General features: G+C 38.0%; 1 protein-coding gene across 1 annotated transcript in view; it reads left to right on the top strand.

Annotated features, from left to right (window-relative positions):
* Window positions 1-13058, top strand: part of LOC124802789 (TBC1 domain family member 23) — a 234115-nt gene that overhangs the window by 208004 nt on the left and 13053 nt on the right. The window contains exon 11 of the mRNA XM_047263790.1: window positions 5329-5464. Coding sequence (XP_047119746.1) covers window positions 5329-5464 — 136 coding nt within the window. The remainder of the gene's footprint in view (window positions 1-5328; window positions 5465-13058) is intronic.

Here is a 13058-nt window from a genome sequence, read left to right as displayed (position 1 = left end):
GTGATTCAGGGAGCTTCAGTGAATACAGTTCCTTCATTTCTCCAGTTTCAGGACCTGAAAACTATTTATTCCAAGAATAGTGCTGATGATACTGAATATCTTGTTTGACTCCTTTCAGTTCTGGATTTCCCCCAGTCCTGATGAAGTCTGATGGAAGCTGTATCAATGATGTATACATTCTTCAGGATACTAACATAAGATGGATCAATGAGTTATTTATCAAAGACTAATAATGCAAATTGTGTTGAAACATAAGCAAAGGCTATCTCAAAATCAATGTACCTTTGCCTGATTACAGTTTTTTAATGCAGTTAGTTACAGTTGTAGTGTCTATATTGTAAATTATGCCTGATAGATAGGTCTAAAGTTTATGTTCTGTGTAGCTCTTTTCTTGTCAAGCTGAACAATTGCAATGTTGTTCCTACATTCAGGAATTGTCTTCCTCTGCAGACATTTAAACAGGTTTGCAGTTATACTTTGTACATCTTTGCATCTGAGTTTCACCTTCTTTATTGAAGCAGAATTATCTCCATACCTTTATTCATATTTCATCTGAGATTATTTCTGGATTATCGGGATTTTTATTTACAAGTTTCTGAATCATGTGTTTACCTGTACAAACGTTTAAAGAAGTCTTCAAGTGATACTAAAATTTTATTTCTATCGTTAGTTATTATGCGTTCTGGTTCTCTAACAAATGAAACGTGGTTTCTGTATTACCAAATTTTAGTGCTGTCTTCTCACATTCCCTCCCAGACACTTTGAATTTTTATTTAATTCAGCGTGTTCCTATTATGATTTGCTTGAGTGATTGTCTTCTTTTTAATAGCTACCTTATTGCGCGTGCGCACACACACACACACACACACACACACACACACACACACACACACACACACACACACACACACACACACACACACAAAAGGATTTTACTTTTACGAGCTTTTGGAGCCAGTGGCTCCTCCTCCTGATGGAAGAGTTGAAGGGGAAGGAAGAGGGGTGAAGGAAAAGGGTTGGAGAGGTTTAGGGAAAGGGATACAGTTTAGAAAAGTCACCCAGAATCCCAGGTCAAGGGAGACTTACTGGATAGGATGAGAAGGGAAGACTAATTGTTGGGGACTGCACCAGACGAGATTTGAAAACCTGAGGAATTAACGTAAATTAGGGGCCAGGGGGGTGGCGAGAACCAAGGACATGATGTAGTGCTAATTCCCACCTGCAGAGTTCTAAGAAACTGGTTCTGGGGGAAGAATCCAAATAGTGCGTGTGGTGAAACTGGCATCCGAGGTCATGACTGTCATGTTGTACAGCATGCTCTGCAAAAGGATATTGTGTATTGCCAGTATACACCCTCTGCCTATGCCCATTCATCCTGACTGATAACTGGGTGGTAGTCATGCCGATGTAAAAGGCCGAACAGTGTTTACATGACAGCTAGTATATGACGTGCCATTTCACAGGTGGCTCTCCCTTTGATAGTATATGTTTTGCTAGTTACAGGGCTGGAATAGCTGGTGTTAGGAGGGTGCATGGGGCAAGTATTGCCATGAGCACAGGCAAAGGGGCAGCAGTTACAGGGTAGGGATGTGAGAGCAGAAGGAGCATAGGGTCTGACAAGGATATTGTGGAGATTAGGAGCACAACAAAAAGCTAGTCTGGGTGTGGCGGGCAAAATCTCAGACAGAATGGAATTTTTTATCTATTATATTATCAATAATTGATTTTTCATTGTTATATTAACCCAAATACATTGTATTTCATTTTATTTAACTCCTCTTCAAACTCTACTAATCCATCTTTGGGTCCTAAAAATAAGGAACTTATCCGTGGATAGAGTGTAGTAGAAGTTGTTGGATTTCTAAGATCCATATTATTGTTTGTTTCACCAAACATCATTTAGTAAGGTGCATGCACTGCTGAGTGGATCCCACAGTTTGAAGCCACAGTTGGGGTTTTGTCAGTCCACTACTCCCATTCTTCTTTCACCTGGATTGGAGTACCAACATCCTAGGTACTCACATGTGACAGTAGGGCCTCTATGTATCCTATCCACAGTACAGTAGCTTGCGAGGACTTGGAAGAGTTTATCAAGGCCCATGAACAAGGCTGAACTTCACCAGAAGATGTATTTACTACATTCTCAACCTAGACCTGAGCGTTTATGAATTTCAGACCCGATAACATTGAAACAGGAATTTAAAGTTAATATAATCATTCAGCAGTCAGGTAATGTTTCTTTATGTGATAAGTAATATATTTAGTCATTAACTCACCATATTGTGGTGTGGTGAACAGCCCATTTGTATTTTTTCCTATTATAGTTCTTCAGTGAGATAATGAATGTAACAGGACTGACAGCTGCATGCTGTGAAGTTGGGAATCTACATTAGGCGGCTCCCTCAATCATCGCCAACATACCATTAAGGGCTCTACTCTCACTAAAAGAATGAGCTTTTGCGACGTGTGTGTATAACACTCACATTAATGTGATGGTAGTAATGAAACACAGAATCTATAATGAAGAATGTACACTAATGAGCCAAAGCATTATGATCACCTGCTTAACGTCGTGGAGGTCCACAGAAATAATTCTGCGTGGCACGGGTTTGTTAAATCCTTGGTAGGTTGAGAGAGAGAGAGAGAGAGAGAGAGAGAGAGAGAGAGAGAGAGAGAGAGAGAGAGAAATCAGCTTCCTAGCATGTCAGCTCACTTTTAGAATGCAGTACAGCAGTGATTCTTTGTGGCACAGATCCAATGTCCTTGGCAGGTTTCCAAAGGTATGTGGCAGCAGATGTCTATATACAGGTCACCCAGCTCCTGTAAATTATGAACTGGTGATTCGTGGCCACAGAGCTGGCATTCAACAGCATCCCAGGTGTGTTGCATCTGCAAAATGAGATTTTCACTCTGCAATGGAATGTGTGCTGACATGAAACTTTCTGACAGATTAAACCTGTTTGCCCCAAGACTCAAACTCGGGACCTTTGCCTTTCGTGGGCAAGTGCTCTGCCATCTGAGCTACTCATGACTCATGACCCGTTCTCGCATCTTTACTTCCACCAGTACCTCGTCTTCTACCTTTCAAACTTCACAGAAGCTCTGCTGTGAAACTCAAGATTAGCTCTCGTGGAAGAAAGTATATTGCAGAGATTTGGCTTAGCCACAGCCTGGAGGATGTTTCCAGGATAAATTTCCACCCTGCAGCAGAATTTGCACTTATATGAAAGTTGCAATTTTACAGGAGAGCTTCTGTGAAGTTTGGAAGGTAGGAGATGAGTTACTCCAGAATTAAAGCCATGAGGATAGGTCATGAGTCATGCTCGGGTAGCTCAGACGATAAAGCTCCTGCCTGCGAAAGGCAAAGGTCCCGAGTTTGAGTCGTGGTCCTGCACACCGTTTTAAACAGACAGGAAGTTTTGTGTTCCATCTGGTTAAGATCAAACAAACTTGGTTGCTAAAACATTAATGTGAGTTCACTATCATGCTCCTCAAATCACTGTAACACAATTACAGCTACCTCTCTGGAAGATGCCGTCACCATCGGGGAAGACACGAGGTGTGAAGGGTCACAGGTTCCCGGCAGTAATGTGCATATAATCCACAGCTGTCATGGTGTCTTCGATTACTACCACTGATCCCACAGAACCCCAGGTAAATGTTGCTCATAGCATAATTCTGCCTCCGCCAGCCTGCATCATGGCATGGTGCACAGCACATGTTTTGAGCAGCTGTTTGCCTGGATGTTGCTTTATCTGGGTACTACCATCAACCTGGTGTAACATTAGGTGTGATTGTTCTAACCAGGTGGCATGTTTCCGTTGATCCGTAGGCCAACCTCAAAGATCCTGTGCCCACTGCAATCACAGCTGACAATTTTGCTGGGAACTTGTAGGTGTCATTTGCTGCAGACCCCCTTGTTCAACAATGTACTGTGAGTGGTGCGCTCCTACCTGCACTGGCATTGTACTCTGTTGTCGGATCTTCCTCATATTGCTGCCCACCATGCTGTACAGATCTAGTCCACTCTTGATTTCCATGTTCTATGAAAAGTCATAGACATCCGACACTTTGTCACCTATTCGTGGATGATTACTGTTCTTCAAACATATTCCATAGACATTCACAACAGTAGCACACATTTAAACAGCCAACTAGGTCACCATTTCCAAGATGGTCATTCCCAGTCTCTGGGCTGTAACAATCTGTCTGTTGCCAAAGTCGCTTATGTCACTGGATTTCCACATTTGTGACCCATATTGTCACTAGAATGATCCCCCATTCACCTCTGCTCTGTTTGTATAATTTCCTTACTGCATGACATGCCCACATCATCATCAGGCGATATTCAGTCCTGCAGTGGGCAGTGATTACAAAGTTTTGGCTCGGCACTGTACATGTTCTTTGCCATGGTTGTGTGTTTTATAATTGCAATCAAGTTAATGCAGGAAGTAAACCAGAGCCCAAAGTATATTGTATGTTTGTTACAAGTATGTGAACCACAGTGTGGCAGTTTAAATAAATGATGAAGATCATGTAACCACCTAGTCACAAGACTAGCAAGGATTTTAAAAATGCAGTGTTAAACATTCAACTGTCCTACAGAGACAGCTATTATTAAAAGCTGAGAACAGTGTGCTGATAACATTTCTCTGTCAATATGAAAAAATATAACTCTGTTGGTAAGTGTAAGACTACAAATCCAAAGGTCTAGAATTCAATTCCCAGTTGGTCGTAAGATTTTTTTCTGTCACTTATTACTTGTTTCGCATATGGCAAGAATTATGTATGTAAAAAGTGTCGGTCTTATAACAGCTGGGGGAAGTTGGTTTGAGAGGGGAAGGCAGGAAAGGATGTACCACATCCAACACAATAATGCTTAGTAAAGCACTGCCATGTTCAAGACAACCTTCATATTGACAGCTTTACTTTTTTTGGCTTTACAATATTTTATTTTTAAGGAGGATTATTCAGATTATAAGCACCCTTTTAAAAAACACTCTGATTTAGTGTACATAGTCTCCTTTTTACACCAACATCTGATCATGTTATTGCAGGCATTGGTGTGATCAAATCATCTGGAGGTTTGCAAGGCTGTTCTATTGAATTAGCGTAGTCAGTTTTTTTTTTACTTATCGGCTACTGAAAGAAGTACACATATGTCAGTAATGGCAGAAGTTTGGTGTGTTCATGTTCTTTGGCGAATTGTTCATTATGATGTTTGTTTTAGTCCCTCTTCCTGTGCATACCATATTTTGAATAGCAAATACAGAATGCTGTGAAAAATGTAGATTTCTTCCTGACGTTCATTTGAACTTGTACTTTCAGAGGGAACAGCAGAGGTATATTCGGAGGACGTGGAGGAACAAGATGTGGTTTCTATTTCTACATGGCTCAAGAAGCCAGAAGTAATTGAGTCTTTTAAATGTCATGAAGTGAAAGTCAATGGCTACATGTATGAAAGGTAACATTTAATTTCTGAGAAGCTCTGTTCTACACAAACATTATATGCTGAAAAATATTCATTTTAAGCAATGTGTTTGTCATCACCATTTCCTTCTGTGTACAGCATCATTATTATATTTTGAATATGTATCTGTATTTTATATGAAAGTAGTTAAGAAAAATACAAAAGCTGTAACTTTAGGGGCTATGATGTAAAACTGTGGAGTGCCCTTATAGTTTTTCAGAAGTAAACATGATATTTTGACAGTAGTGAGCTGGAGATGCATTTTGTTCTTGATTGATAAATTTATTAAACTTTTACTGTTGTCCAAGTTGTTGCAACAAAATGTCAAGGCATTTATACATCTTTGGATAAAATAAATAGTTGCATGTTGATGGATACCTCCCCATCCCAATTGTCAATGTGCAGTTAACAGTATCTATTACAAACTGCTCTGATAATTTACTGTTGTCCTTAGGTAGTGTTTCCCCATGGAGTTCACAAACAGCTCTCAAGGCTTTGCAAAATGGGCCCTCATAGCCTTAAGATGACAAAATTTGAAAAATTGATGAATTGTAATTTAATCAGAAATTTCAATCACATGATCAGTGAAGTAAAATGCCTGAGTGTAGGCACAGTTATGGTTAGAAATTAAAGGCTCTTCCTCATACTGTTGCAGTTTGAACTGCTCTAAAGTGTTAAATGACTGAGAGCAGCCTCACTCAGTGGATATGCCTTTAAAAATCTCAACAAAGTTCTTAGGTGAGCAATTTCTTCTAAGAAATTTGGAAAATTATTAAGAAGTAAAGGAAACTGCTCACCGAATACCAGAGGTGTTGACGTTTGATAGGGACACAGAAAAGGGAACAAAAACTTTGCCAGCTTTTGGAAGAAATCCTTTGACAGGCATGAGTGTGCGTCCACATGCACGCGTGCACCGCGCGCGCCCCCCCCACACACACACATGTGACAGGCACGTGTGTGTGTGTGTGTGTGTGTGTGTGTGTGTGTCTACTTAGCATTTCCACTATATGGTGAGTCGCAATCTATCCTTTTCATAATATTGTCATTATTGAATAATTCATAAATTTACACAGACAAATTGTCTTGTAATATACTTTTGGGCTCCTTATCTGTTATCTATTAGTAATGTACAAGTACTTTGTGTAAAAGACATCATAGTCACCTTTGACTGTAGAAGTTATTTATTTTCACTTCTGCAGTTTCAGCCATATGGGCATTATTAAGTGGTATACTGCAAAACATAAAAAAATAATTAACAGAGAGTGTCTGCACAGTGGCACTAACATCATGCCATGCATACAGTAGTTATGCCAAAACTAACATTTTTGTTGATACATTACTTACACTGTGCTTTAGCACATATGAAAACCTACAAATCTTCTGATATATTGTGTGTGTATGTTGGGTCTTTTATTTGTAAAAATGTACAGTAATAACCCAGACTTACACAATATATGGGACAAAGCAATAACAATGTAAGTCAAATTCACATTAAATTGGGGTTCAGTTTTGTTTGTAAATACATACAAATTAAGTTCAGTTGGGCCAGAGACTAAAGCAAACAATGTAATTTAGAAGAAAAATCTTTTATGCAATGTTCAACAATATAAGAAATTATATTACAATAGAGTGTTACGCGTTGCAACAATTTAAATCCAAGTTATTGTGATGTAGAAGGCTTCGTAAAATCTAACAGTGTTGTCTGATGAGTCATACTTTTTTCTTCTCACACAGAGTCCTCATAGCACACTAATGTTTTATTCCCGTTTTGTATCTGAAATGCACATTTTATTGGAATCTATTTTTTCTAAAACTTTCAATCCTTTTTCAATTGAACTGAGGCCTCCTATCAAGTGTGCAGTTGTCATTTCAGTCTTCTGATTGAAATCATATAAGGTAAAGAAAAAATTTTGAAACTGTAAAAAATGCTCAATCCTCAAACTCAAGTATCATTCGTAAATATCATGGTATTAGTCCTCAGATGGAAACAATGTTAAAATAATGATTTAGATAGTGAAGGAAGTGTGAAAAATTATCGCGTTGATCAGAAAACGGTGAGATCTCTAGCTAAAGAAATTTTTGGGAGACTGAAGGAAGAAGCTGGAGAGGTGGCCACAGATGAAATGTTTAAAACTAGTGATGGTTAGTTTAGCACATTCAGAAGCCATCATAATTGGCATAGAATCCCAGAAAGTGGAGAGCCACAAAGTGCTGATAGAGAGATTGTGTTGCTCTATCCAGAGAAACTCACTGCATTGACAGAAGAAGGTTTCTATACCAGCCAAATCATATTCAACATAGATGAAACTGATCTGTTCTATAAGACGTCTAAAAGAAGTTTTATTGCACATAAAGAGAAAATCTTTCCAGGTTCCACAGCTGCCGAAGATTGACTGACAGTGATGATTGCTGTGAATGCAGCCGGTGATTGTGAATTAAAAGCTTCCTTAATTTATCGCTCAGAGGATTCAACAACTTTAAAAACTACATTTAATGCTCTATTGCCAGTGATCTGGAAGTCAAATGATAAAGCTTGGATGACAGCTTCTCTTTTTGAGGACTGATTTGGTTGTCACATCATACCTCGAGTCAAACATTATTGCCATTTAAAACAAATCCCATATAAAGTGATCCTATTAACTGACAAGGCACCAGCTCATCCTCTTGTGACTCTAATTAATTTTGACCCATGTGTGAAAGTTGTATTTTTGCAAATGAATGATGGTAATGATCAAGAACTGCTGGATTCACACAAAAAGTAGCTGACAAAAGATAAGCGTATAGATATGTGTGAGCAAGAGCAAAACATTGAACAACCAGGTTCTTTACACCTGTGTCAGTCTTCTGTTTCCTTACCATGCTTCATGTGGATGACGTAGTTGGAATCTATCAATCAAGCCAGCTCCGTTGATGAAAGAGTTCCCCACAAAACATGCCTGAACCTGTCGTAAGCCTAACACTGTATGCGGGAGTGGGGGGAATAGAGATGCTTGATGCTCTAACAGATCTCCCAGATGACCTAATCCCATTAGACTTCAGTTTATGGGGCTGGTTAAAGGGGGATGTGTGTACTACGAAGTTTGATACATAGGAAGAACTTGTTGCCCCCATCACCCATGCTGTTGCCAGTATTAAAGTCCATCAAGACCATGTTTGATGTGCAACGCAACACACCCTCCAGTGTATTGACAAGTGCTTCGAGATGGGTGGGGGCCTTTCAAACACCAATTGTAGGATTGATCAGTCATCTGTCCGACCATTATACTGCCCACCACAGTGCCTACACAGCATTTCGGTATGTAATATTCTCACTTGTCGTCATATTCATTCATGGACATCTGTAGTCTTCAATTTGCTCCAGTTCCATAACAATCGAAAATCAGGCACTTTCATAGGACGTTTTCAGTTGATTCTCACATGCAGAATCACCTCACAAATTGTGACATTCTTCCTGAATCATGCTGTATAATGACTAGCTCTGTCGACTAATGTAAGAGTGTAGTTAAGGTACTCAGGTAACAAGTGTTTGCTCTGGAATGTGCAATCTGTGATGAGGAAAAAGAAAAAGAAAAGGAAAAAAAGAAAAAAGAAAACACCTAGAATGTGTCTTCACGCCAACCAACTAAGTTGCCATGTAAACAGTGTACATAAATAACGATTTGGCGGGTTTCATGTTACTGATGTTAACAATGGTAGCAATATACGTAGTTTCCCATTATCTCGATGTATATAGTCTCAATGCTCATGTAATGTAGATGCATTCTTACAGTTAAAAGACTCAAGAAACATATATCATGATGACATGTATATGAGTCAGAAGATTTCTTTAAATGAACACATCACCATTTGACTGTATTGTTGTTTAATTACGACCCATGTTTCGGCCCTTTGTGCCATTTTCAAGTGACTGAGTTTATGTCATTAACATATAGTGCAGGACATCAAGCTCAAAATTGGCCATAAATAAAGAAAAGTATTCGTTCCCACAAAATGTCAGACGTAAAATCATCATCTCGTAAAAAGATCGTTAAATAATAGTGGGAGCATTTCATATTTAGTAAAAACAGGTTTGCTTTGGAATATAAAAGATGAACACATGTCTGTCATTATAACTCAAGCACATGCATTCATCTTTTATATACCAAAGTAAACCTGAAAAATATAATGTGTTCCCACTATTATTTATTGATCCTTTTGCAAGTTTTTAATAATTTTACATCTGGCATTTCATGGGGAGCGAATATTTTGAGCTTTATGTTCTGCAATATACGCCAATGACATAAACCCAATCACTTGAAAACAGCATAAAAGGCCAAAACATGGATTGTAATTAAATAAACAACAATACAATCAAATGACAATGTGTTCATTAAAAATTATTGTATGACTGTTGCTCAGCATCACCAAAAAAGATTATTTTTACGTTCTGACATGGATTACAGCACAGTGTAAGTAATGTGTTATTTTTGACATTTTTCAGTACTATAACTGTCGTATGCACGACATGATGTTAGTGTCATTATGTATATACATACTGTTAATTTTTTTTTTCATGTTTTGCAATGTACTACCTGATAATGACCAATACTGCCAAAATTGCAATAGTGCAAATAAATAACTTTTAGATTCAAGTTGACTGTGATGCCTTTTACAAAATGTTATGCGACTGTGAAACCAAACCACCAGAAGTTAATAGAAGTGCTTTGTTGCAACTTGAAATTAGACGGTGTACAGACTTGCAATTATCAACTATTTAAATGTTAATGAGATTAATGAGAATGGTGGGAAACATAAACTAACAAAGCATAAATGGCTAGACAAGAAATGCAAGGCTGTAGAAGTGTACGTGACCAGGGGAAGATAGATTCTACATATAGGGTAACGAAAGAGACATTTAGAGAAAACTAAAGCAGCTATATGAATATCAAGAACTCAGAGAAAAGCCGATACCAAGGAAAGAAAGGAAGGATGAAAGGGGAAGGAACATAGAACATCTATATAAGGGAAACGAAACTTGAAGACAGCATGTAGGCAGAGAAGAGGAAGTAAACGACGAGATGAAAGAGATGATACTATCAGAAAAATTTGACAGACCACTGAAAGACCAAAGTCAAAACAAGTCCCCTGGAGTAAATGACATTCCCTCAGAATTATTGGTACCATTGGAAGAGCCAGCCATGGCAAAACTGTTCCACCTTGTGTGTGAGATATTTGAGAGGAGAAATACCCCCGGACTTTAAGAAGGATGTAATAGTTCCTGTTCCAGAGAAGGCAGGTGTGAACATTACCAGACCATCAGTTTGATGAATCATGAGTGTAAAGTACTGACACAAATTGTTTACAGAAGACTGGATAAATTGGTAGAAGCTGGTCATGGGGAAATGTGGGAACTCATGAAGCTATAACGAACCTGTGACTTATTGGTAGCAATGATAAAATACAGGAACCAGATTGTAGTTTTAAAGAGTCGAAGGGCATGAAAGTGAAGCAATAGTTGGGAATGAAGTGAGGCAGGATTGTAACCTATCCCCCATGTTATCCAGTCTATACATTGAGCAGGCAGTAAAGGAAACCAAGGAGAAGTTTTGAGAGGGGATAAAAGTTCAGAGAGAAGAAATAAAAACTTTGAAGTTTGCTGGTGTGATTGTAATTCTGTTGGAGACTGCAAAGGGTTTGGAAGAGCTGTTGGACAGAATGGATAGTGTCTTGAAAAAGGTGAATATCAACAAAGTGAAATGAAGGCAATGAGACTCTTGGTATTTTGGGAGCAAAATAACTGACATTAGGTATGATAAAGAAGATATAAACTGCAGACTGACAATGACAAGAAAAGTGTAAAAAAAAGGGGAAAAAATCTTGATGTCAAATATAAATTTAAGTGTCAGGAAGAATTTGCTGATGGTATGTGCATGGGGTGTAGCTTTTATGGAAGTGAGACGTGGATGATAAGCAGTTAAGACAAGAAGAGAAGAGAAAATTTGAAATGTGGTGTGACAGAAGAATACTGAAAATTTTGTGGGTGCATTGAATAACAAGTGAGGGAAAAAGAAATTTGTGCATTATTGGACTAAAAGAAGGGAGTGACACATCACGAGGCATCATGGGATCATCTGTTTGGTAATGGAAGAGAGTGTGGGTGAGGAGCAAAAGTTATAGAAGGAGAACAAGAGACGAATACAGTAAGCAGTTTCAGGAGGATGTAGGTTGCAGTAGTTATTCGGAGACGAAGAGGCTTGTACAGGATGTAGTGACATGGACAGCTGCATGAAACCAGTCTTCAGAGTGAAGACAACAACAACAACTAATAGAACAATCATAAATCTCTAAACATCCTCAAAATTTAGTTGTATCTGAAAATAAATTCCAAGTTGTTGTTTGTGAAATTTTTTATCTCAAATTAAACTAGATACACCATTGTTTACTTCCCAGTATAAATTCTGTATTATGTTAGATACTATGATTATAAAAGAAGCACCGACTTTTGGCAAACATACTGGATACCTGCAATTGTTAATTATAATTTATTCAGATTCTGCAGGATAGTCAATAGAAAAAGTAAAGTGGAGTGCTGAAATAAACTGTTATGTAGCAGACATGAGACAGTAGAAGTTAACGGTAGAGAAAACCTTTGATCTTTTTGTGGATTTCAGTTCATACTTGAATAGTTTTTAATGAACAGGTCAACCACTTGGCAAGAAACACTTCAAATGTAGGAGTTTTCAGACATACTACAATTCCAAAGTACTGTCTTGCATCATGTGTGAAAAACAAATCTTGAGGACATTATAAAAAGAACTTTTAAATACTTCACGCTATTGAAGGCAAGTGGTATGTTATGTTCCAGCAATTCCTATCAAATCTTGGTTCACTGACGATGGGATTAACAGGCAACTCATCATAAAGATAACAAGAATTGGGTTTATTCAAAAAATGTATCTCAGCTCATACTCGCAGAATTGGTGTTGCGAATGTTTCCCAATGAGACTGCATTGACAAATCTATTGGATTTGTAACTCCCATGCTCTGAATATGAAGATCAGTGGGAAGAACTAATCAACTAACTAAATAAACCAGAGGTCTAATTTCCTTTTGGTATATTCCAGTTATTACTGTATTCAGAAACTGTATACAGTATACAAGACTTATTCAAATTTTGGCATAATATGTCAGCTTAGCTTGTAGCCGTTTTTGGACACTGAATATGTCATTCAATTTAATATGAACATAATGACAAATGTGCAAACTTAAAACTGTGTCATGTGGAGTGTATTCAGTAATATTTACCTGTGTGTTGTATACATCTACTTAATCTATATTTCTATCACATGCTGATTTTGTTTAATACTGTATATCAAGGATGGCTTAGTGGTGTGATAAATACCAAATTCATAAAACAGATTGAAGGAAAAGCTGATGCAAGTCCAAAATATCAACAATATTAGGAAGAAGATAGATTGCTACTCACCATAAAGATGACTGACCGAGTTGCAGATGAGAACAAGGAAAGGCCAAAGCCTTCTTCACTGAGAACTTTGGCCAAAAGCTATAATGTGGAAAAGTCTTTTTGTTGTGCACGTATACAACTCGA

The sequence above is a fragment of the Schistocerca piceifrons genome, chromosome 6, assembly GCF_021461385.2.
Source record: "Schistocerca piceifrons isolate TAMUIC-IGC-003096 chromosome 6, iqSchPice1.1, whole genome shotgun sequence".
In the NCBI taxonomy this organism is placed as follows: Eukaryota; Metazoa; Arthropoda; class Insecta; order Orthoptera; family Acrididae; genus Schistocerca; species Schistocerca piceifrons.
This window is presented reverse-complemented; position numbering and strand designations above follow the sequence as displayed.